The following is a 26574-nucleotide window of genomic DNA, read 5'->3' as shown; positions in this document are numbered from 1 at the left end:
GGGGATCTTCCCAACCCAGGGAACAAACCCACGTCACCTGTATTGGCAGGTGGATTCTTTACTATTGAACCACCAGGGAAGCCCATCCATGCAGATTATCCACTCCCAATCCTCCTTTGAAAACTATACCCTTCCTTCTTGACCAAATAAAAGGCACACTCTGCCTTGACTTAGTGCACTGGCCTAGGGTGTAAAGCTCTCCTGGGTGCCAAAATAATGGCCAATTTGAACTGCTTTGTGAAGCCTTATTTAATGGTTAATAAAAGCACTAAGAACCTAGGCAAGGGCCCTCTTTCCCTGATTATGCAAGTAAAGGGTAACTAGAACCTGGTATTTGGGTCTATGCTGAAATATTCAGAATTCAGACATTATGTAAAATGGGGCAACAGTCAAGTCACCTCTTGAATTCTTATATATGATAATGTATCACTTTTTAGAAACTATCCTATGAGAGCAAAGCAGAAATGTCCAATGCTGAAAATGGCTTTTCCCTCCATTCTTTTCAATTATTCCTGATAAGTAAAGCCCCCAAGCACATGTGATGCCCACTCTTTTAAATTCAGTTTGAATATTTTCTCAGACCTGTGAAATTTGTTAGATACACTGAATAAAACCTGTGGATATGAATTTTACATGATGTCTTTCAGAAACAATGTTTATTATTTAATAAGGTAATTACTACCCATTTAATCAAGTACTGTCAAAATATTTATTTGGTTATGATTAAGCATCATTTGCATCTTATAAAGTTTTGAATATCTACATCCTCTTAATAGAGATAAAATTACAATAAACTATGATCTAAATGCCAAAGCACTTCATTTTTAGCAATATATAACTCCTTTCATTAAATATGTTATAAATTTGACCGTGTTTTTATAAAATATGAGTCTTATCTTGTTCCTAAAGTCCAACACCAGACAGTGATACATAGATGAAACCAACTGCATTATCAAAGTAATATTTTTAATTTTAATATATTCCTCACTTCATAAAAAAAAGTTATACTTTATAGCACATCATTAGTAATTAAGTAATGAGAAATAGCATTTCTATTGTATACTTAGTAAGTTAACTTCATTGGCTCTACATTTTATTCTAGACTGTTTCAGCAAACTATCCTATGACATGCAACCCATAATTTATTGATTCTTATTAATATTTCTCAAAATGTATATTAATACATTCATTTGAATTGAAATGTGAGTTCATTTTTTCAATGATAATTAAGTCTGATTTGGCAGCCTGATTTGACCATGAGCACTGGTGGAAATTTTCATCAATTATGATAGCTAAATCAGCAGTAATAAAAGTATCTCCTTTAAAAAAATATATATTGCAGAAGTCATTTGAATAACATAGTATTTTTATTTTCTCAATCTTTTTGGTGTATACAATAATAAATGATATGCCTCTAAATGAAACATTCATGGCTAAATTTATAAACAGGCATTCATCATGTCTTGTTAGTGCAGAAATTGAGAAAGTAAATGACTAACAACATCTGAGTAATAAGGTGGATGACTTGCATTTCTTCCCTCTTAACAAAACGAACTGATCACTCTGTAATTGTTGGCACATTACCTAAAATGATTCCTAACAACTGAATGCTGATGTTATAGTTTCCAGCCGCACCTATTCATGTGAACAGGTGGCCAAGCACTTAGATCTGCAAAAATGGGGAAGGAAACGAGAGTGTACATTTTCTCTTTCTTCCAATAAGATCCATTCATTTACTGACACATGAACTAATCGGGGAAGAAAACAATTCATTGCCCTATCCATTTTACTGACAGATGCATTTCTGACAAAAATTCACTTCACATTTAATAAGTTAGGAAAATCTGTAACATTTATATTACTTTGATCATATTCCTCTTCATGATCAAAAGTAAACAATAAAATTTCCACTTATAGATATATTATCTTATTTTCTTAATTTTCCCTGCAGGCATGAATGATAAAAGACTTTCCAATGAACATATGATTTCATTTTTGGTAATGTTATTTGGAGACGGTGAACTGGAAACAAGAGTTAAGGAGAAAAAATAATGACTTAGAGCAATGACTTAAAGTTCCCGATATTTAAAGAGTGCTCATTGTCCTCCAGACTGAGAACAGAGTTTCTAAAGCCAGACACCAAGGGTTCAAATGTTAGCTGTGCCACCAACTTGCTTATGACCTTGGCAAGTTACTTAATGTACGAAAATATTAGGATGGCTTTTTCTTTTCAAAATTCTTTTGGGGGCAAGCAAGCCAACAGCATGGAGACCGCTACCACAGTACAAGGGGAAAGAAAAGGAGAACAAAGAATCGAGACCAAGCTAACAAGTATGGGGAAGAAAATAGATGCTTGAAGTGAAGATGAGTCAGAGTTCCAGGATGACTGAGATTTTTTAATCTGGAGGATCTGGACGGGAAATCAACTAAGATACCTGGGACCTGTCAGGATTCCAGAGGCACCACCTCTCCAGCTGTCCACCTGTGATCATCTGCCTTTGGCAACCCAACTACTCCTGCACTACACAGGCCATCCCCAACCTGTAAGTTGAGTTCACCCAAGCTCTGTGCCCTAAACTCCAAACATGTCCTTGACCCCTTTACTGTGAAAGGGAAGCCTAAGAAACTCTGCCAAAATGCTTAAAAAAAATCAAACCTTTCCTGTTGCATTTTTTTTAATGAAGATGTCACAGATGCTCAATGAAAAAATATCAAGAAAAACAAGCAGAAGACAACATACATAATCCCACCACCAAAGGCACTATTTACCTACACATTGATATAGCTGCATCTATTTTCTTCAATCCATAATTCTATATTGTTGTTGTTGTTCAGTCTTTCAGTTGTGTCTGACTCTTTGCGACCCCATGGACTGCAGCACACCAGGCTTCCCTGTCCATCACCATCTCCTAGAGTTTGCTCCAACTCATGTCTGTCTACTAGGTGATGCCATCCAACCATCTCCTCCCACCTTCAATCTTTCCCAGCATCAGGGTCTTTTCCAATGAGTCAGTTATTTGCATCAGGTGGCCAAAGTATTGGAGTTTCAACTTCAGCATCACTCCTTCCAATGAATGTTCAGGACTGATTTCTTTAGGATTGACTGGTTTGATCTCCTTGCAGTCCAAGGGACTCTCAAGAGCCTTCTCTAACACCACAGTTCAAAATCTTTTGGCACTCAGCCTTCTTTATGGTCCAACCATGTAATTCTATACAGTTGAGGTTATGCTAGAGTTAAAAATTTCTATTTTGCTGTTGCTTTTCCATTGACCTTTACATATCATGAACATTCAAAATGAGTGACTGTGAATGTTTCCACTGCAGCTCTCCTGGATCTATTCTGCCTCTCTGGACTAACCTCTACCACTGTAGTACAGACTTTTAGACTCTCCTAAGTCCACTAGTGAAAGTGACTCCTGGCTGGTCTGGTGTGGTGTGGCCTGCCTCTGTTCTCTCTGGCCTAATACAGAAAGAACAGTCAGTTTTCAAGTCAGTCTTCTCAAAAGAGATGTTTTACTCTTTATACTTCTCTGAAAACAGTGCTGCTGCTGCTACTAAGTCGCTTCAGTTGTGTCCGACTCTGTGCGACCCCACAAACGGCAGCCCACCAGGCTCCCCCGTCCCTGGGATTCTCCAGGCAAGAACACTGGAGTGGGTTGCCATTTCCTTCTCCAATGCATGAAAGTGAAAAGTGAAAGTGAAGTCGCTCAGTCGTGTCCCATGTCCAACTCTTCGTGACCCCATGGACTGCAGCCTACCAGGCTCCTCTGTCCATGGGAGTTTCCAGGCAAGAGTACTGGAGTGGGGTGCCATTAAAAGGTAATTATGGCAGTTTAAGAAGTGAGGTGGGGCTGCTAGCTGATCAGGCACTGACTGAAGTTGCATAATTTATTCTCTTTCCTACAACTTCAAGTATTATTTGGGGGCATCCAATGGATTTCTAGGTAAAATCAGTATGAAATCTAGTGATATTAAAGAAAACAAGCTTAATATCAAGGTGCAGAGACTGGATCGTAATGAACAGACATTATGAGAATCATAGTACAGATCACTAAGTTTGTGATCCACGTGCTAGATTTAGGGTCTCCTAGCTATAAGAAAAGATACGGTAGAGCCAGTCCTCCTCCATATCGATGGGTACTGATCCATGGACTCAATCAACCATGGATGGCAAATATCCACATACAAAATATTCCATAAATTTCCAAAAAGCAAAACCTGAATTTTCCATACTCTAAGACTACTTACACAGCATTTACATTACACTTAAAATGATTTACATAGCATTTACATTGCATTAGGTATTACAAGATGATGAAAATATATGGCAGATTTGGGAGGACGTGCATAGGTTATATGAGTGACTTCACTTTCACCAACTGAGCGACTTCACTTTCACTTTTCACTTTCATGCATTGGAGAAGGAAATGGCAACCCACTCCAATGTTCTAGCCTGGAGAATCCCAGGGACGGGGGAGCCTGGTGGGCTGCTGTCTGTGGGGTCGCACAGAGTCGGACACGACTGAAGTGACTTAGCAGCAGCAGCAGCAGCAGCAGCATAGGTTATATACAAATACTACAGCATTTTATATAAGGGACTTGAGTATCTATGGATTTTGGTATCTGTACAGGTCCTGGAACCAAATCCCTTTGGATACCAAGGACAAGTGTACAGACTTTGAAAGGGTGTCAAAGAACAGCCAACACAATAATATTATAAGAGCATCTACAAAGAAAGACTATTTTTCTTTTGTAAAAGGTCTGGAGGAAAAGAGAAAAAGCAAACAGGTAAATTAACCTCTTTTTAGCATACAGAATTTTTTTGGGAAAAAGAATAGAGTTTAACCACACAATATGGATGTGTGTGTGTGCTAAGTTGCTTCAGTTGCGTCCGACTCCTTGTGACCCTAAGGACCATAGCCTGCCAGGCTCCTCTGTCCATGGGGTTCAATAGGCATTCTAGTTAAAAAGAAGGGGAAATTCATACTATAAGAGCTTCTTAAACTGTGAATTAGATTACTGAGGAAACATAATTTACCTGGATTTCTTTAAAATGCCCGAAACAGAAGCTTAAACTGGTAATTTTCTAGTTTAAAACAAAGGAAAAATTAAAGCCTGGATATAATTTCAATAAACACTTTGATAGAATCCATAGCTTTTCAAAGGAAAGTGGTGGCTAAGCCACAAGACACATAAGTCATTGTGAAGAAAACTCATTTCTGACAAGAACAGAATCACCATAAGGACAACAGCCAGCATATTTGTGGTTCATTAATGGAAGTATGTAATTTAAATGTAAAATAAATGTAAAATGTAATGCAAAATATGTAATAAATGTGAAGCAATATATACTTTTAACTACACTGCTAACTTAAAGAACAAAGAAATGCCCTTTATAAAATTCAGTTTTCAAATGTATAAAATACTACTGGTAGTGTGTGAGGGGTGGTTATAAAAGAACTTGCATCTATCAAATGAAATGTGAATAACTATTTTTTTATTTCAATTTTTAATAACAGGAATTACTCCCCAAACCTTCAAATAAATTAAAATAAATGTAAACCTGTAATTCTACAGACTTCACTTCCAATATTTTCTGTGAAGGTCATAGAAATAAGAACATATTCAGATACTTTTTTTTCCTTAATGTTGGAGTATAAAAGTGCTTTTCACTGATCCTAGAAAATTGGCTCTCAGTGATAGTTTATAGTTCTTAGTTTTCCACAACTTTTTTTAAACATAACTTTCTTTAAAAGCCAAATTCAAGTGACTTAGGTGGTTTCCACAGGAATATGCTCTAACACTCCAGGCCCTGATGTCCAGTAGACTTCACCAAATAGCTGCTCGGGCACGGTGGTGTGAAGCTCATAGCCATTCAATACAATGAAAACCGAGCCAAATGGAATGGTTTTTCAAAGCCACCTACTTCGCAGAGTAAGACAATTAAAAATTTGTATGAAAACAGTCTAAAAGAAAGCCTTCTATTTTACTAATTTCAAGTCCTGTCCTGGATATTTTTAAAATTTCAAATACTAATTTGAAGCAATTTTACAAGTGGAAAAAAGTTAAAGAAGCCTTATTCTTTGATTTTGGGAGAAAGCCAACTGAGCCCTAAATTGCAAAGCTAATTGTTTTGAGAACTCCAGTCTCTTGCCCCAACTCCCCTTAGGATCCAAATTATAATAGCATCAAGTGGTCAGCTTTTAGGAGCTCTGGGTCCTAGAATACTATTTTAATCTCTAAGAGGTTAACATTTCAATGTGTCTTTAAAGGGCTGTTTTATGGAATTCTTTCCACAATTACTTTAAGAGTGAAATAAAAACAGCTGTTCGCAACAGAATTTTATTAGGGCAATTTCTGGGGTCAGATTTTTTAAGTTTTGATTACTTATAATCAGAATATTGTTCCCTTTCCTACTTCAAGTACCCAGACCATAACCTCTGAATTTATGAGGGTGGGTGGCTCTTCATTGTTGCTAATATGACCAGTAATTTCCAATTATACCACACTTTATAATATGCACACTATACCCAATATAATGATATGTCATTTCAATGTAGCTAGCCCATGAACTTCTACAGGTTTAATGGGATTTTGCGTATTTAGAATTTCATCATAAAGGGGCCCTTTGGAATCATTAGAACATCAATCCTTTCCCATTATAAGACTCAGCTTTCTTACTAGGCATGAGCATCAGAGTGCGAGGCAAAGGCTTAACCTACCATAGGTTGTGAGCCAGTTCCTAGTAATAGCTGTCACACTGGAGGAGAACAGTAACAAATGGCAATGATGATGGATTAAAAACTTTTCAGTGAGTCAGGTGATCAATAAGGAAGGTGGACCATGACCGTTACTAAGAGAAAAGCTCCTTATGACTTCAAGTAATATTTAGATCTGCACATTTTACCCACTACTTTGGGGGGACAGAAGTGTGCCACCTGAGAGCAAATTAAGTACAAAATAACTCATGTTCCCTTTAAGTCACAACTTTCTAACTGTAACTGTCAAAGTTGAATTAATTAGGATATTTAATATCAAAGAGAGAGAAGTCTTGCTTTTAGAATTTTTTTTTTAAGGAAAGAAGAAAAAGAATGATATGGAGCTCAAAGAGTTGATCCCCAAGCCTGGTGATAAAAACTGTCAGTCCTTATATGTGAAAGGCTTATTTGTTTTACTTGAACAAATAGTGTGTCAGTGTTTTTAAGTCAAAAGGAAAAAAAAAAAAAGACACCTCTACTGAGCCACCATAAACCCTGATTATGTATGCCTTAGGTGAAGAGTCCTTGATCTTTTTTTTTTTTCTCTTAATACATGAGGGATAAGTAGATGAATACTCTTATGGTCCATTAGGAAAGTGAACCTACCCTGTAGGGAGGAAAGGGGGACAGAAGGAGTTCCAATGAGCCCCAACTGTCCTACAGATTTTAATTGCTCCCTATTTGACATGCAGCTTTGGGTGTATATGGATATGCACACATACACACACACACACACACACACACACTCACAATTAGTCCAGGGTAGAATTTGAGCTCCACTTGAGACTATATAGGTAATATTTCAAACTGATTGGCATTTCCCCCCCTGTGGCCTTATGAATAATACAGTCCTCACAACAGACTTTGGAAATCATTAAAGTCTGACTGAGGCACACGCAGAAGTAGACTGTCAACGTGCGCTCTCTCGGCTAGGAGACTAAACAGATCCTCGGTTGTACTTCTCTTCCTTCTTCCTTTTCCTTTCAAGGCCCACTTTTGGGGGTATGTCTCTCCTCATCTGCATCTCCATGAGTAGGTGGTTAAGCGGAAAGAGGAAATGCAATCTGCAAGCTTGACAGTAAGTCTAGGAAGACATCAAATAACTGAATCTACCTGCTGCGATCAGGTTTGGGGATTATTACTATTATTATTCCTTCTGTTGTGCTATCCAGTCTCTAGTTACCAAGGAGAGCTGAGAGCTGACTACACAAAACCCTGCTTTATGTAATTCACAGATCAATGAATTAAATGCACACTGACTACAAAACATATCCCCTTTAAAACTAATACCTTGTTTGCTGAATATCCTTCTATTCAACAAACAAAAAAATGAATCCTGTAAGAGAATAATCACCCTACTCCCAATTTATTAACTTTAAAGACTTAATTTTCCTGAAGTAGCATAGATCTGTATCAGAAACTTCATTATGGAAATATTGCAAAAGCAAGTCATATTTATTTTCGATAGAATATGGGCTTTAAACTCTACCACAGCAGTGAAGAAGTATTTCAAAACCTAGAGAGAACAGTAATACAAAAGCCAGCACTTGGTAGAAAACACCTAAAAGAAAGAAATGATTATATTCAGTCTTTTCTTTTTAATGAACGTCACCTTTGTGTCACAAGTATTTTTCCTTCCCTCTCCCAGTAAGTCAGTCTGAAATCTCACTCTAAATCTATAATCAATCTCTCTTTCCCCCACTGTAATCCCTTGAAACTCTGGGCTATCACACACACTTTTGACACTGACGTGTGTTTTCTTCTGGATTGCTGGATTTGCTTAATGCATATATCAAGTATCAAACTGCTTTGCATCAGTGACTGGCGGGATAAAAGACCTCTCTATAAAGATTTGCTCATAAAAAAGGGCTAAGAAGGCTGTCTTAGGAAAAGGCTAAACTAACCAATTTTTAAATGCATGAGCAGAAAATGTTAAGGACTAAAGCAACGCTTGCTGATTTTTTCACTAATATCATCGATGTACGACTGAGCAGAGAGGAAGGCCTTAAACTTCCCATCCCATTTGCTATCAGTTGGCTCTTTGACACCTGAGTTATCAACAAGGCAAAAGAGCATTCAGAGTTTAAGCCACTTGCAAAGTGAAACTATTTTCTACCATCACAAATACTTCATGGAGACCAACTTTTGAGAAAAAGAAGTCTCCTGAAATGACATGAACAAAGAAACGGGGGAGATATTGGTTAGCCCAGTGAATCCTGGTTACCAATTTCATAATAATGACTCTAATGTCCAATTAGAAGACAAGGTCTATTCATCAGGATCAACAGGCACATTGTTTTTGAAGATCCAAAATTTCAAGTGTAACCATTGTTCCTGTAGATATTTCACTGTATTTAAAAACCAGTAATAGAAAACACTTGCCAAGTTCATTTAGTCTCTGACTGAGGCACACATATGTGATCTCCTAATTTACAGCTTGCACATACAGATGTTCACACTTAGTAAAAGGGCTTCTTAATAGCTTTTTTTAATTAAAAGTGTGTTGATAATAGGTGTTTTAAACATATCCAAACAACAAAGCTGAACTGACAAATGCCTGTCTTCATGTCTCACATCGAGGCAAGATTTTATGAGAGAAACGACTATGATTCAGTCACATGTCTATAGGATAAATGTTAAACCCCCCCCCCAAACCTCCAAATGAAATCTTTCATTAATTTTTTTCTCTATGATCTGTTTCCAAGTCGAAAATGTTAGATTGCTACTAGGTTTATGTAGCCGAAAGCAGAACCACACAGCCGTTGCTGGCTGCCTGCAGTTTTTTTCCCCTTGCAAAACTTTGAACCCCATCCAGCTTTGACACACTGCCTCTTCAGTTAATAACTATCAAGTTTCCCCTTGTCTCCTGTCTACTTTTCTTTGAGGCAATTGCGCACTCAGCACCCCGAGATAATAACACACATCTATAAGATAAAAGCAATGGCATTAATGTAATTGTCTGCCTCTCTCTCTTTAGCCTAATCTTTTTTTCCTTCAGTTTTGACTGCCTATGTGACACCTGTTTTTGTCTCCTCTGATCCCACGACAGGTTTTCCGCTGACAAGGTTTTTGCCTGACAGAGATTCTGCAGACAAGAACATAATAAAATATGAAGAACTGCTTGTCAGAGTTTCTGCCAATGCTCATATGAAATAAAGGAAAAAAATGACTTTTTAAAATTTTTTTTATAAGGGGCCCTGTGACGGTCGCTTTTGGCCCGTCAGGAAAAAGACCTCCCTGGCCAGATTCTCCAAGCCAAACAGGTGTTTTCTTTTATGTGAGAGGTTGATTTGTTTTTTAATTTCTACTGATAGTGGAAAACATGAACAGCCAAAAGCGGGGGAGGGGAGAATTTCTTACCCTCAGATTTTTGCAGGCAAAGGAGTATTGAAGAGCTACTAAATAAAAAGTGAAAAATATTTAGCTCAAGACAGATCTTCCAAATAAAACAAAAATGCCAATATCTGTTAATGATCAAGCAAATTTAACTTCTCTAAAATTTACTTCTTGGTTGGGTAGGCTACTGAAACCTTCCACCTAACTTTCACTTGTTTTGTTGCTTGAAGACGCACAAAGGAACAAAGATGAAAACAAGAGTAAGGACTGATAAAGAAACACAAAAACAGAACTAAAGGCAGGGTGGGGTGGTTTGCAGGCTGTGCTTGAGGCTGCTGGGAAAGAAATTGGCAATCAGAAATCAGAGACTTTTAGGTACATGCAGGAGATTCCCATAATCCTTCCTGCCACGTGCTACCTCACTCCCTCATGTTGGGGATGCTACAGTGGGTTATCAGCACCCAGAGATGAAGAACTGTTTTTCCTGAGGCCCCAAGCTAGTGGGAGGCGTTGGTATTATAGAAACTACCCTTCTGGTCTCAGTGAAATATACTGATACTACACAGAACTGATGCCTTCTAACTGTGGTGCTAGAGAAGACTCCTGAGAGTCTCCTGGACAGCAAGGAGATCAATCCAGTCAATCTGAAGGGAAATCCACCCTGAATACTCATTGGAAGGACTGATGCTGAAGCTCCAGTATTTTGGTCATCTGCTGTGAACAGCTGGCTCATTGGAAAAGTCCCTGATGTGGAGAAAGATTGAGGGCAGAAGGAGAAGAGTGTGTAAGAGGATGACATGGCTGGATGGCATCTCCGATGCAATGGACATGAACTTGGGCGGACTTCGGGAGATGATGAGACAGGGAGGCCTGGCATACTGCAGTCCATGGAGTCACAAAGAGTCGCACATGACTAGGCGACTGAACACCAACAACAATACAGAAGGAAAGACTTAATTGCTTCTGGGGGCAAGGAGGGCCAGCTTCCCTGATGACCAGGGCAGAGTAAAGTGCAGCCATCAATAGCACGGCACGTGTGAAAGCACAAAGGACCGAGTGAAGGAAGGACAGGAGCCGGGATCGGGGATGTTAGGATGCTCACACAGATTTCAACTTCTCTACCAGCAAACCAGGTTAATCAAACACATGATCTCACACTGAGATCCACAACAGCCATGCCTAACAAAAACAATTCAAGTCACATATGTAATTTTAAATCTCTCTCAGTGCTCAGTTGCTTCAGTCATGTCTGACTCTTCACAACTTTATGGACTGTAGGCCGCCAGGCTCCTCTGTCCATGGGATTCCCCAAGCAAGAATACTGGAACAGGTTGCCATTTCCTTCTCCAAAGGATCTTTCTGAACCAGGGATCGAACCCATGTCTCGTACGTATCCTACACTGGCAGGTGGGTTCTTTACCACTGGTGCCACCTGGGAAGCCAATCTCATTTAAAAAGCAAAAAACAAACAATGAAACTAATTTTTCAAAAATAGTTTCTGTCTAGCCCAATACATAAAATATTTCACCAATATGTAGACCACTTACTTAACTTATATGCAGAGTGTATCATGCAAAATGCCTGGCTGGATGAAGCACAAGCTGGAATCAAGACTGCCGGGAGAAATATCAGATATGCAAATGACACCACCCTTATGGCAGAAATTGAAGAGGAACTAAAGAGCCTTTTGATGAAGGTGAAATATTGAGAGTGAAAAAGCTGGCTTAAAACTCAACATTCAGAAAAAATAAGATCATGGCATCCGGTCCCATCACTTCATGGCAAATAGATGGAGAAACAGTGGAAAAAGTGGCAGACTTTATATTTTAGGGCTCCAAAATCACTGCAGGTGGTGACTGCAGCCATGAAATTAAAAGATGCTTGCTCCTTAGAAGAAAAGCTATGACAAACCTGGACAGCATATTAAAAAGCAGAGACATTACCTTGCCAACAAAAGTCCATATAATCAAAGCTGTGATTTTTCCAGTAGTCACGCATGCATCTCAGAGTTGGACCATAAAGAAGGCTGAGTGCCAAAGAGTTGACGCTTTTGAAATGTGGTGTTGGAAAAGACTCTTGGGAGTCCCTTGGACTGCAAGGAGATCAAACCAGTGAGTTCTAAAGGAAATCAATCCTGAATAATCACTGGAAGGACTGATGCTGAAGCTCCAATCCTTTGGCCACCTGATGTGAAGAGACGACTCATTATAAAAGACCCTGATGCTGGAAAAGATTGAAGGCAGGAGGAGAAGGAGATGACAGAGGATGAGATGGTTAGATGTCATCATGGACGCAATCGGACATGAGTTTGGGCAAGCTCTGGGAGATGGTGAAGGACAAGGAAGCCTGGTGTGCTGCAGTCCATGTGGTTGCAAAGAGTCAGACACAACTGAGCGACTGAACAATAACAACAAGTAGACCACATAAAAACCATTTTTATTGAGCTATTTTACATTCTTGTTTTCTAAGATTAAATCTCTAAATTTCAGTGTACACTTTATATTTACAGCATACCTCAGTTGGGACTAACCACATCTCACGTGCTCAGTTTGAAAATAGTGGCTTCCCTTTTGGACACCCAGGTCTAGTGTTGCCTTGTGTTCCTTGGCCAATCGAACTTAAGGCCCCAAAAAGCTCTTCTTTCAATTAAATGTGTTTGCACTTGATTTTGTAGGATCACCTGACCATACAAGCAGGCTGAGAGATCTTGAGGCCAAAGGAGGGATTTTATTGCGTATCAAGGAACACAGTCTGGATTTGGAACCAGTCTGTTGTTCCATGTCTAGTTCTAACTGTTGCTTCCTGACCTGTATTGTATAGAAAATATTTAAAAGGATTACGGCTATAACTGGATAGATTTGTAAGCAATCTGTTGAGAAGCCTACTGGTAAGTTTCCTCTCTCCTAAAGGAGATCAGTCCTGGGTGCTCACTGGAAGGACTGATGTTGAAGCTGAAACTCTAATACTTTGGCCACCTGATGTGAAGAGCTGACTCATTTGAAAAGGCCCTGATGCTGGGAAAGATTGAGGACAGGAGGAGAAGGGGACGACAGAGGATGAGATGGTTGGATGGCATCACTGACTCAATGGATGTGAGTTTGGGTAAACTCCAGCAATTGGTGATTGACAGGGAGGACTGGCGTGCTGCGGTCCATGGGGTTACAAAAAGTCGGACACAACTGAGCGACTGAACTGAACTGATACAATACCTTGGGCTTCCCAGGTGGCTTGGTGGTAAAGAATCTGCCTGCCAATGCAGGAAGGTGGGTTCAATCCCTGGGTCGGGAAGATTCCCTGCAGAAGGAAATGGCAACCCACTCTAGTATCCTTTTGTCCAGGAAATTCCATGGACAGAGGAGCCAGTGGGCTGTAAGTCCAAGGGATCGCAAAAAGTCAGACATGACTTAGCAACTAAACAACAACAAATATAACACTTTGGGTATATGCTCACTAATGACAGATTAACTCAAGCTTCTGAAGAGTTACAGATTTCTACCCTCCTGAAAGGCAAACCCTGGTGAAGAATCAGTCACACAGACAACATTTTATGCCTCCCAGAATACAAGTCAGAATTTCTCTAAACACCACAAGTTTCATCCAGTGATTTTACTATTCAAGTGCAGGGCTGAGGGGTGGAGGATGGGGATGGGGATGGGGATCCACACTTAGAAGAAGTCCTCACCATGACACAATAGGAGGAGGAAGAACAGTTGAGAGTTTTGCTGAGGCATCCTGGATTCTTATGACCCAGAAGCATCTCCTCATTATCTGAACAGAGCATCCTGAGTAAAATGAGAGGAGCTGAGTATGTTTCATTTATAACCCCTTCAATTTGTGTTCTGCTTAACCTGCTGAACTCCAGTTAATTAAGATGTTCCTATAAACAATTAAGCTTCCTGTAGGATCGTTAGCAAGATATAAAAATTTATGATGTAATAAAGTGCAATAAAATGATAAAGTGGTTAGCCCATCAAAGCACTTCACATGCAAGAATACAGGTATGAAAATAGGCCAAAGTAGCCTTTCATCCTGCCTAAAATTCATTTCCTTCTGGTTTTCGGATTTTCAACAAATAAGCAATCCTATAGTTCAGTTCAACTGATGTGCAGTTCTTAAAATATGAAAAAGAAAAGTGTTTCAGACTTATATTCAAGTAAGGGCACACATGACATTTTAGGAGAAATGGACAGTATGAAGCTCAAGTGGATTTGCTGGGGAATACAAGATCTCCCTGGGAAAACTAGGCCCTACAACCAAAGAAACTGATGACCTAACTCTAGCACTGGGCACCAGAGAAAACCTGCATGGGGCCCAGGAGAGTATCATTACTGTTCAGTCCACGTTTTCATTTAATCCTCCTCAAAACGTCACTGTGCTATTCAGGTAGCTTCCTATTATTATCTGAGTTTACAGATGAAAAGAACTGGGGCTTACTAAATAGAGACAGAGATGGGATTCGAAAACTGTCCTGAATACACTCAACTTTTAACCCCGTCCACTACGATAAAACACCTGTTGTGTCATCAAGGTTGAAGTTTTACTTCTGTGAGAATTTAGAAACGACGAACACTTAGCAAGTAGATTATCTCATTTAATATCAGAAAGAACCCTGCAAACGAGGCACTATCATTACCCACATTTCACAGATGAGAAAACAGAGGTTATGTAACCTGGCCTGGGTCCCGCTGACAGCAGGTGGTGGAGCCAGGAGCAGAACTTACACAGGGCTGCAGCTTCACCTCCTTTTGTCTTCAGGCCCACTCCCCCTATTTGTGTACACGAAGCTTCTTCAGACCCTGGGGCTCCAGCTCTGTAGCTTCAATCTCCATTTCCTTCCTGGAAAGTCCTTAGCAGGGGACCCGCACTGTACACTTTAGAGGTCAGGATTTATCAGATCCACCTTATGTTTCTGTCTGAATAAAATGGAGCTAGAAAAAAACATCTGGGGAACTAACAGGCAGAGAGCCCAGGACTTTGAAGGGGAGGCACTGTTTGTGCTGTGATTTGAAAAAAAAAAAGTCAGAGTTCAAAGCACTGTTCCAAAGGTGGGCAGGCGGAGACACAAATCAAAACAAGCAGTTCAGGGACGCAACAAGAATATAGTTAACGCCATGAATCAAGGAGCGAACCGTCACATTTGAGAGGGTGTCCTCCTTCTCAAGCTTATCAGCTGTGATCAGGGAGTGAAGGGGAGAAGCACAAGAGGGCACACTGCCCTCAGGTCATGCAAAGATGGCTCATGTGCCAGGCAGGAAAGCGGCCTTGTGTTTGCTCTCTAAAATAAAAATAAGTGGAGAGATGTTCAAGGACTTTGTCCATGGAGAGAGCATGGAGGCAGAGCTAGGAGGCACCTAAGAGCTAGTTTCCCTGACTGAAAGAGAATCCTTCAGCTAGGCAAGCCAGGTTTCAGGGTCATCGTTGGGAAGAACAAAGTCTTCTACAAAGACAAATTCTTTTAAGCAGATATTCCACTAATTTCCACCTTTTCCAAACCAGTGCACCAAGGGAAGAGAACGGTGGGGTTTCCATCCTCGTGTTTCTAAGGAAAGTCCTAGAGGCATGGCAACCTACTTCCTCCCAAAGGATTAGTTGTCATTGCCACGCTGAAGCCTGCATTTATTTCCCCGTGCTGAGGTATCAAGCTAGAACCTTTCTTACTCTTTTCATCTAATCCTAAATATCCCTCCTCAACAATTCTCTCCCAAAGCAAAATTCAGAATTCAGTCTTGCTGGGAAGGTCTTCAGCTTTGTAAGAAGGAGGCCAGTACTTTGCTGGTTAGTATCTGCAAGCATTATTTTCCTTTGTCAGAGGACACTGTTTCACTCACTCTCCTCTCTTACTCTTGACAAATTTACAAATGATCACACAGAAACTGCTGCTGCGTTACTCAGAGTGAGCATGAGGTCACAGAAGTGTCATGCGTTATTGCTTTTGATAGAAGACTTCTAGAAGGCTAGCAAAGAACAGAGGGTGGAAAAGGAAAGCTTATACTTAGTTACACTGGCTCCTGGACTCGAGTCAGGGAGAATATTACAGAGCTACCAGTTGGGGATAAACTACTTTCACAGATGTTTAGACAATTCATAAGAAGAGCACAGACTGGGACAAATAATAAAGGCATGTGACCTTTCATGGAATAAAATGAAAAATTACTGGTTTTGATCCACCCTGCTTAAATCCTTATAAAGTACCATGCAGCCAACAAATCTGAGGCGTCCGTAAACAGAATACTGTGATCTCGTGATTCTAAATGTAGGACGGACCTAATCAAAAGGTTTTTCATTACAGAAAGCTCAGAACCAATGGCCTTGATTTGGGACTTAATTATGCAAATTAAGCCTAACTAGGGTTTTCTTTTAGGTGTATCCTTGCCAGATTTAGCAAAAACACAGGACCACTCAGCTAAATTTGCAAGGTATGTGTTTATACTAGAAAATTATTCACTGTTTACCTGAAATTCAAATTTAATGGGATGTCCTATATTTTCTATTTGGGTGAGTGTCTCTATAAATACCCCTGTTCTGATAAGACATATCTAGTAAAGAGTTGGGAATTCAAATTCAATGATGCCGAGAAAAAAAAAAAAGAGAAATTACTTCCAGTGAATTACAAAAAAAGAAATACTTGAAATTAATGGATTATATGAATATTAAGTCTTTCAGTACATTAAACCATAAAGATGGTTGGTAGATGACACTAAATTAACTTTATACTGCTTTTCATTTCCTGTGGCACAGAACTGAAGAATCAAAGCATACCTGGCCCAATACTTCAGAGACGATATATGTTCAGTAAATATCTCTTCACTGATGTTGAGATGACACAGGCCAAGCCTGTTCATTTTACATTAAAAATTCTGAATAGTTTCAAAATTGGCAGGAAAACAGCTGGGTTGTTGAGCTAATAATTAAAGTATTTAAAGTCAAAGTATTCTACAAAGAAAATAATCTGCACCAAGCAAGCTACTATGGGGTTCATTAAGCTATGTAGTACCTTTTTCATTTTTTTCATCAAGCCTCTTACCCTTGAAAAATTTTTACTGAACATCCCAAGAAACGGTGGATTTTTTTTTTTAAAGGTAGTTTTAACAAGTGAGTTTTGTCAGAAGTAAATATTACTGATATCACCAAGGAAAAAAATTTCTAAATAAATAACCTTTCTAAAATCTGCCCACCTCTTTTATCAAATCAAATATACCCCATCAAGTTTTTATTTTAAACAATAATTTTCCAGTTGTCTTAGATGATCGTTAAATGTCTGAAAATCATTTAGACTACCTTAATTGTTTAGAAATAAGATCGTCATCTAGACTACATACATTAAAACTAACTTGCAAATAATAAATACTGAAACTCATTTAGGACAGTAGCCCCCGGCCTTATGTCCCGCCTCCAGTTTATCACAAGGGCAACAGGGCTTATTTGATTAGTTACACTTCTTGCTGGGAGCAGGTTCCTCAGAGGCGACTGACGGTACTTTCATCAGTCTTCTTTCCACTTCTTTCCATCGGTACTCTTCTTTCCACTCCCGCTTGCCCACTGCTTGGTATATACTAGTAATACGTGCTAATCTGTAAGACTGTATAAAACAGAGGAGAAGGGGGCAGCAGAGGATGAAATGGTTGGATGGCACCACCAACTCAATGGACATGAGTTTGAGCAAACTGCAGGAGATAGTGAAGGACAGAGAAGCTTGCAGTCCATGGGATCACAAAGAGCTGGGCATGACTTAGCGACTCAACAACAGCAACAACAATATAAAATCTTTGGCTGAGCAACTGAGGTTTCAGTGGCTAAGACTCTGCATTTCCAATGCTGGGGGCCCAGGTTTGATCCCTGGTCAGGAAACTACATCCAGCATGCCAGAACTAGAGATTCCAAGTACCACAACTAATCCCCAGTGCAACCAAATAGATAAATGAGTGTTTTTAAAAAATTCTTTGCCTGAAGCTTCAATGCTGTGAATAGCAAACTTACTTAGTATGGTGGGAAAGGGTCAAAATGCCATGTCCTAAATTTTGACCAACCCAAACATTTATGTCATCAGTAAAGAAGTCCATTACTGCTCTGACGCCGGTAACTTACTCTGATAATGTTAAACCAAGAAAAATTAAACTTGCAGAAAACGTGTATTTAAAATTTTTTGCAAGATGCATTCTGGTAATTTAAAACAAATGAAAGAAAAACACAGAAAAGACAGTGCAAAGAGAGAACGGAAAAAAAATACAGTTGTTAAGTGAATTAAGTAGCAGTATGCTGGAGTCCTTTAACCAAAGACTGTGAAATATGGCAGAATTAGAAAATGCCAGATTATTATACACTGTCTGTATGGACAACCTATACCCCAAAAGAACTTGTTTTAAATATTGTTAAAAATCAATAAAGCTCTGCTTTTATTATCAAAGGGCACGAGCTGAGATTCCTTAATGGGGAAAAAGAGCAGGGAATCCTTCATTAATTCAGTGGGAAATACCTCCTGGTAGTCAAGGAATCATTTTTGGGTTCCCCCCTCTCAACTCAATGGTGCTAAGATTTCAAGGAAATAACCTGTGAATAGCACCATGCACAGTGAGTAATTTCAAAGTTCAGGTGTTACAGTATGATGAATTCATTATGCCTTTTAATTTTTTAAAACATCTTAAAATTTTTGTTCAGCAGCTAAAGTCACTAATTCAAGTAGGTTTAAGATACAATCTATAAAGTAAGAGTGTGTGTGTGTGTGAATAATAACCTATGAAATCCAAAATCTTGTGAAGAAACTGAAGATGCTGATAACAAAGATTAGCAAGACATTAATTCAAAAGAGGCCAACAAATTTCTAAAAATTCATCTTTTTTGTAAAGAACCCTTGATTTTGGCATTTAGCTATTTTTAATGGCAAATGTTAACTTTTTATGGTACAATTACTGGTGGAGTATATTCAGTGCTATGGTGAAATGATTATATAAGATGTATTTTGGTAGTCTTACTGCTTGCTGTTCTAATCCACTTTCACAGAAAAATCACACCATGGAAAAATAAGTCACTTTCTCCTTGTCCCACGTAAAGAATAACGTCCTGAGTAAGGCAGCCAGAGAGAATGCTGTGCCTCACCTCTGAACAGAAATCAGTGAAGACATGATTTCAGGGTTTTCTGTGCAGGGGAAGAGAGTGAAGCAATTAGTTGAAATGCTAAGGGCAAAAAGAGTGGATGCTCTCATTTCATTGCCAAAGTCAAAAGCTAAGAGCCAAACCCTTGCTGTCGTATATGTCCTACCATACGGGGGGAGAATGGGATATGTATCTGTGTGTACATATTGTGAGTTGTATACAGACATGTTGCTCTTGGGAGAAAAGAGGTCAAGGTGATAATAGTGGTGAGGAAAAGTTAGAACTGAGAAACTTTGAAATTAATATACCAGAAACACAAGATTACTAATGACACACTAGCAAAAGCCCAGTCTGATGTAACAGAAATAACCTTATTCAAGTTTGGGGGAAAAAACCACATCCCTCAGAAAATCTTAGAAACAACCAGTGGCTGCAGATAATTTATGTTGTTCAAGAAGGAAGAAATATTGCTTTTCCCTCCCCATTACACTACTAATGTAATATGCATGTGGAAGTTAGACAGATAAAATAAACTGGTGACACAGCCAACGTTTATACTCACAAGGCTACCGCAGTAGATAGATGATGGTAACCAAGATGGCTTTGGAAAAAATGAGAGGGAATGAATGAAAAGTCCTTTGTTTAATGACTGCCCCCCCACCCCCAGCTCATTGCTCATGTTTGTCCAGTTTGTTGCTTTTAACATGTATTATTTATTTTAAAGACTTCATATATTTTATCTTCAATACTCACAATAATCTTACAAGGCAGGTATTATTAACGTGTTACAGACAAGAATATTCAGATGCAGAGATTTTGACCTACGTGCCATCAAAGTTGTAGAGCTGCCAGGTTCTTTTTCGTTTTTGCTTTTCTTTTTTGTCTCCACGATTCTTACTGGGCTCGGGACATAAGCTATTACCTGGCAGAGCCCAAACATATTGTGCGAAAGGATACTTAGTGATATGAACTGAACTGTGTTCTCGCCAAATTCATATGTTGAAGCCTTCATCCCTAGTACTTCAGAATATGACTGTATTTGGAGACAAGTGAGGCCATCAGGCTGGGCCCTCCCCCAACATGACTGGTGTCCTTATGAGAAGAGGAACCTGGAGCACAGAGACACGGGTGTGCCCCCACAGAGCACAGACCACGAGAGCACACAACGAGGGCAGCCGTGTGCAAGCCGGGAAGAGAATCCTCAGAACGAAACCATCCTGATTTTGGACTTCTGGCCTTCAGAACTGTGTGGAAATACATTTCTGATGTTTAAGCCACCCACTCTGTGGCATTTTGTTACAGCAGTCCTAGCAAGCAGACTATGGTAGGAAAGGAGAAGAAATCATCGAACAGTCACTCGCAAACAAAACTGACAGCAGCTTAAACGTTGTTCGGAACTGCACTGAGAGTTGTTACAGATATTGGCCTTGTTAATGAAGCAGGAACAAGTTCCCTCCCTGGAGGTGCTGCAGGACTGTGGCTTTGTCTGCCAGGCACACACCTTCTAGTATGTTCCCCCCATACTACTCTTTCTACCTCTTTTCTCTCCCTCACAGACACAGGGCTGAAATGTCTCCATAATGCCAATCCACACACCCCCAGCAAGCAAGATACATGATAAATTGAAGGCATTTCAAGGCATGGCCTGGTGTCGTTTCTTCAGATCTTGCTAGAATAACATGACATTTATAAAAATACAACCCACTGGATATTTGGCACTGCTTGGGAATGAAGAATATGTCCACTTAAGAGCCAATCCCCCAAGGCTGTCAAAAAAATCTCAAGCCAGGATTTCTTCTATAAACATTACCTATCTTTTAAGATTCTACTGTCCAGGAAGTAAAGAAAACGTCTCTGCTTATTCCCAAGTCTCCTCTGGCCTCAACATAAATAACATAAACCAGACAGAAGGACAGTTAAATGCTTGGTCAAGGCCCAGGGATGGGACAGCTCTGTGCATCTGGCAAGGAGCCTCCGCACTTCCAGCCGTGGCCCTGGGTCACCCTCGCCCGGAACACACACCTAGGCAGAACTCACCCTCCACCGGGGGCCAGCCTCCTCGAATCCCTGGGCATGCTGAAAGGGGGTATTTACGGATTCTTTTTTCAGATACCAGTCAAATAATGTTCCCGTTCACTCACTCACTCACCTTAAGACCATACAAAATTTAACATCTGGGAGGACCAACTCTGCCCCGAAAGCAGATGACAAGGGTGAGCAGTCATGGAGGAGTTCTCCTCAAGCAAAAGAGGATTTGCCAGCTCGCCTCTGAGGTCCCGGGCCTGAAAGGCCAACTGTGGTATGTTTGAGTTTCCATGGGGCCTGGTGCTTGCTGGCTGCTGCTGCGTTCACTCAGAACCCAACTGTGCTATAAACATCTAGCCCTTCTGCTGAGAGCTGCCCGCCTGGCCTTACTTCTGGGAGCCAAGAATACGCTATTTGGGAGCTGCAGGCTACATGGGAGCTAACACTTGGGGCACAGCTGACCCTTCTCTTCTCCAGGCCAGTGATGGCTCTAAAAGGAAAAAAAAAAAAAAAAAAAAAACCACGCTTACACGAACATAACAAGAGCAAGGAGAAAAGTCCAGATTTTCCTCACCGTGTGCCACCCAGCCATGTTTACACTGATCGCAAGTCCTCAGGTTAATCTTCCCCGGCTGGAAACACTCACATGTGCAGTTCACCAGTGTGCAGCGGATGGCCTGAGAGTGAGAGGAGGAAAAAGAGATCAGCGTCTGTTCAAAAGGGACCCTACTTGTTTAGCATTTTAAGAAATACCACCTTCTTCCCATTTTTAACAGCGTTAGGGACCTGGAGAGATTTAGAGAAAAATTTTGAAACCATCAAAAATCTCTTACCAAAACATATTAGAAAACAAAGCTGATTCATTAATAGAATGTTTCTTGCCATTCATAGATAAGCTTTAAACTGGAAGCATAGACTAAGTAGTATACGAGTGAACCCTATTCTTATTCTATGAGATGCTGGCTCTGTAATACCAGAGATCCGAAAGAGAAAAAAAGATTACTACTGCCAAATATTCACTGACAAGAGTGCAAACGATATAGACTCTCCTAAGATAACAAGTGAAATGTTGAAAATAAAACATGATATACAAATAATATTAACAGAATATGACTTTTCTTCTGCAGTGTTTGATTGAAAAGCTTTATCAATCTCTTAGACACCTTTTGAAAGACACTTCTTTTGGCCCAATAACATCCATCATATTTCTGGCATCATTTATCACTTCCTAACTCCTTGATTTTTTCCATCCTTGAAATACTAATTCCATTTGCATTCCTATTTTGAAAAACGCAAAACGACCTTCTCTTTATTTTAACGATGTAAGAAAGTAAGTTTAAATTTGCTTTTAGATCAGATGTAGAATAGGAAAGGACATTTATGTGAATATTCGATATTTGTAACAATTCAGCTGTATTATAGAACACTGGAAGACACCCTCAACAACGTTTTATTTCTTTACAAGTACCTTTAAAAATCATCTCATCAGTTTACATTTTAAAGTGAATCCCTAGGAAATTAACATTAATGAAGTGTAACTCTTTATAGATTAAAAACCTAGGCTGAAGAATTGTGCTAAAGCTGACCTATGCTCCAGGACTACAGTTAATAAATTTATCTCATACATTTAGTCCTAATTTGCATGGAAATTCTGAAGACAGAAGGGATTTTGTCCAACCATTCACAGATTAACAATCTACTGTAACTACCTGAACTGCCAGGAAAAGATCTCTCTACAGCTTTAGATGCAATCAATAATTACTGATTTGGGGGTGGGGGTGGGGAGGCAGGAGGGTACCTGAAACTGCAGTGCTGGGCCTGAAAGCTCTGCCCACTTACACAGCTTCAGATGCTCATATTCCTGGAATCAATTGGGTTTTTATATAAACTGTCTCATTTGTAACAGACAGTGTTTTAGATATTGTTAACATGGTTGAGCCAAATTCCATTTACAGAGAATAAGACTGAATGGGCTTTTACTGTTCCCCATGCTTTAGATCAAGCAAATTTAAAATATTTCTCTTTTGCTAATGAACATTAAATCTATAGGTCCTTATTCAGTTTTCAGTGTTAAGAGTCGCTGCTGTAGCCTCCTTTCTTGCTTCACCTCTAACCCTAGTTTGCTCCTCTATTACTGCAAGAAAAATAGGCAAGGGTACCATCTGTCTGATGTCTCAGGGTCTTTCTTCCAGTGTCAACAGTCCAATTACCTCTTAGGAGGTTGTACAACTTTGCTGTATGTATGAATGAATAAAGGAAATAGTAATAAGACACAGAGAGAGCAAAGGGAATGCTGATAGAGCAAGAATAATGTATCTGGAGGTCAGAAGGGAAACTATTTCTCCCCAAATTTCTTATAACAACTTCAGTAGTTTGACTGAGCAATACATCAGAACATTCCAGGTTGGAAAGAGCTTCTTTAAACGGCATGTTCATTAGGAAACTAAGTTTGATTGTACTGTAGTAAAACAAACCCCAAACAGTTTTTTAGAGGGCAGTGTTTCTACAAAAAATAGGGCACTCCATACACTATTCAGTTATAAATTCAGATACAGCAGCCAGATTGACATTAAAATATTTATATAATCTAAGATATGATAACAGAATCTTTCATAAACACTAAAAAAAAAAATTAACTCTGCTTACCAAAATAATGATCAAAACTAAGAATGACCGTCTCTCAAGAACTATATGTTAATTCTGGCACCAAAGACATACACCTTTTAAATTGTTAATTTGATAACATTTTATTATTTCACAAAAATAGCCTCATTTTACATTGTGTTTTAAAATACACTTTCCTCAATTTTAATTATAGTTATATTCAGGACAAAACAAAGTAAGAGACTTGTAGATTTGCTTTATTTTAGGTATATTTATTTACTGGTTCAACTAGTCATTCATTTCCTCAGAACTAGCTTATGATTCAAATATTTTTCTCTTCCTAAGTAACTTTATACGTCTGCCACACTTGGGAATTAAGACTTTTTGTACCATCATCCTTTTTTCATGAATTCTACTTCTTCTGTACCTAAACATACAAACATTGGAACACCTCAACTCCTTTTGTATATAAACACTTAAGCACTGGAGTATCCATTTTGTATTTCTATGAATTCCAGAAGGTCTATTTGTTTTAAATCCAGATTTATATAGACTACAATTGTGCCTTAAGGGAATTATATATATTTAAACAATACGGTCTAAATAAATATTTTGAATACAAGACTATTGTGGCTTCAAAGGAAGTTTTACTCTAAATAACATTTTTGAAACAGCATAAAAGTTTGACATACTATTTATTCAGAACAAAACAGAACCAATGTGATCACTTGCCAACTCACCCACACTTCAAAAACATAAATTATCATAAAACTATCCAAGCCAGTTAAGCCTCAAAACGTATACACTTTACGAGAGAGCTGGGAACAGCAGAGATGGAGAAGCCTTCATTTTGGTGATCACACCCGTTTCGTTATGAAGCTAATAATACACCAGGTCTCCCACTCACTGCTGGGCACCCACAACTACAGAAAAATCAGGGATGATAGCGAAGTGACAGAAAGGGAACAGCAGAAGAGAGACGATCTGATCAGGTTGTTCCTCCTCACAGATTCAGGACCTTATGCAGGTCTGGCCAACTCAAGCCAGCAACCCCTCCACACCTCCAGGATCCCAACTCATCCAATGCCCTGAAACTCCTTCCTCCATTTCAATATGATCAGCTTTTCCAACAGCCCAAGAACAAGAAAAAAAGTTCTTAAGCCTATATCTTAAATAAAAGGAATAATTTCCTGCTTACCTTTACCACGGATATCTTGAAAGAAAAATCCATGCACCCACCACCCAGCGCTTCCACCTACATTTTAATTTTACAATCTGGATTCTGCCACACACAGTCCCGAAACTGCTGTCTCCAACAGGGATATTCTCATCACATCTGGTCCCTTTTTCTAGTCTCCTCGTTCTCCGAGACCTCAAGGCAGCTTAAGGCATAACTCTCCTTCATTCCTGGACTGTAGAGACAAACTATCCTAGTGTTTTGGCAGCAGCTTCTCACTCTCTCTCCACTGTAAATAAATACAGGTGTTTCTCACAGGCAGGCTTCTCGTTCTTTAACTTGGCAATTTCATCCCTTCCTACAGCTTCAAGTATCATCACTACGCAAAACCGATCACTGCAGAACCAAGTACTGTGTTAAGTGGCAGGAAATGCATAGTGAATCTCTATGCTCAAGGATTTGACAGTCAGAGCTCTTGGGCAGTGGGTTCCGAGGAGACACCCTGAGAATAGGAGGGAACCCCTGAAGAGGTTTGAGAAGGATCGTTTCTCGCTCTTTACAACTTTGTCTTTTCTTCCACCAAAGGTAGGACATAAAAATTTATCTACAACAGCAAACCATTAATGATTAATAACAATAATATTTATATAACTAAAGTAATATTATAATGAATATACTACTCAATATTAATATTTTTATTATTAATAGCAACGGTTTGCTGGATATTTGTCATTTCCAGATACTTACAAATATTAGTGAAAATACCATGAGGTCCGTACTAGTATTCCCTTTATTTCACAGAGGAGGAAACTGTGGTGGAGCTAACTCAGGATCTTACTTAAAGTCACAGCAATCAGATCCAGGTGTGTGGGAGCTCTCCCTCCTACTCGGTCGGGCAGCCATGGGCAGAGCCCCTCCACCTGCCCACCATCCACCACCACTCTATACTGTTAACTCCTGTTTCTCTTTCAAGCTTTCAACACAAGTATTACTTCCATTCTCCAGAGCAGCTGCTCTCATCTCCTGATCAAGGCAAGATCCCCATTAGTCTCCTGTTTCACAAGTGTCATAGCACTTACCACAGTCGTGAAGATTGTATTTATCTATAATTTATCTATACTACTTATTCATAACCTAGTTTATATATACCAGTGGTAAAGAAAACGCCTGCCAATGCAGGAGACAAAGGTTCGATCCCAGGGTCAGGAAGTTCCCCTGGAGAAGGAAATGGTAACCCGATCCAGTATTCTTGCCTGGGGAATCCCATGAACAGAGGAGCCTGGCAGGCTACAGTCCTTGGGGTTGCAAAGAGTTGGACACAACTGAGTGACTAAACATGCACACACGTGTATATAAATATATGTGTGTGTGTATATCTGGGTGGCTATTTGATTGAGATATGTCCTCCCCTCTAAAATTTAAGCTCCTTAATGGCAGGGTGACATATGTTGGGCTTACAATGTATACTGGCAAATAAAGGTGCTCAAAAGGCATTTAAAGAATTTCATCAATCTCTTAGCCTCTTTCCCATCTATAAAATGATAACAGTAACACAACTGTGTCAATAGATTCAAATGAAATAAT

The 26574-nt window shown here is 39.4% G+C and overlaps 1 protein-coding gene across 23 annotated transcripts in view; it reads right to left on the bottom strand.

The window, feature by feature from the left end:
* The window catches only part of BNC2 (basonuclin zinc finger protein 2), a 485666-nt gene that overhangs the window by 152655 nt on the left and 306437 nt on the right, over window positions 1-26574 (bottom strand). For 20 of the 23 annotated variants that reach the window (XM_086415025.1, XM_086415024.1, XM_086415003.1 and 17 more), the window contains one exon: window positions 21784-21886. The exons of 2 other annotated variants lie outside the window; for them this stretch is intronic. In XM_086415025.1, the coding sequence (XP_086271151.1) occupies window positions 21784-21886 (103 nt within the window). Of the gene's footprint in view, window positions 1-21783; window positions 21887-25011; window positions 25060-26574 lie in introns of those variants that run through there. One more of the 23 variants, XM_086415012.1, reaches the window with a different exon arrangement.

The sequence above is a fragment of the Bos grunniens genome, chromosome 8 (genome assembly GCF_055505025.1).
Source record: "Bos grunniens cultivar Pamir isolate PY7600 chromosome 8, Bosgru_T2T1.0, whole genome shotgun sequence".
Lineage (NCBI taxonomy): Eukaryota > Metazoa > Chordata > Mammalia > Artiodactyla > Bovidae > Bos > Bos grunniens.
This window is presented reverse-complemented; position numbering and strand designations above follow the sequence as displayed.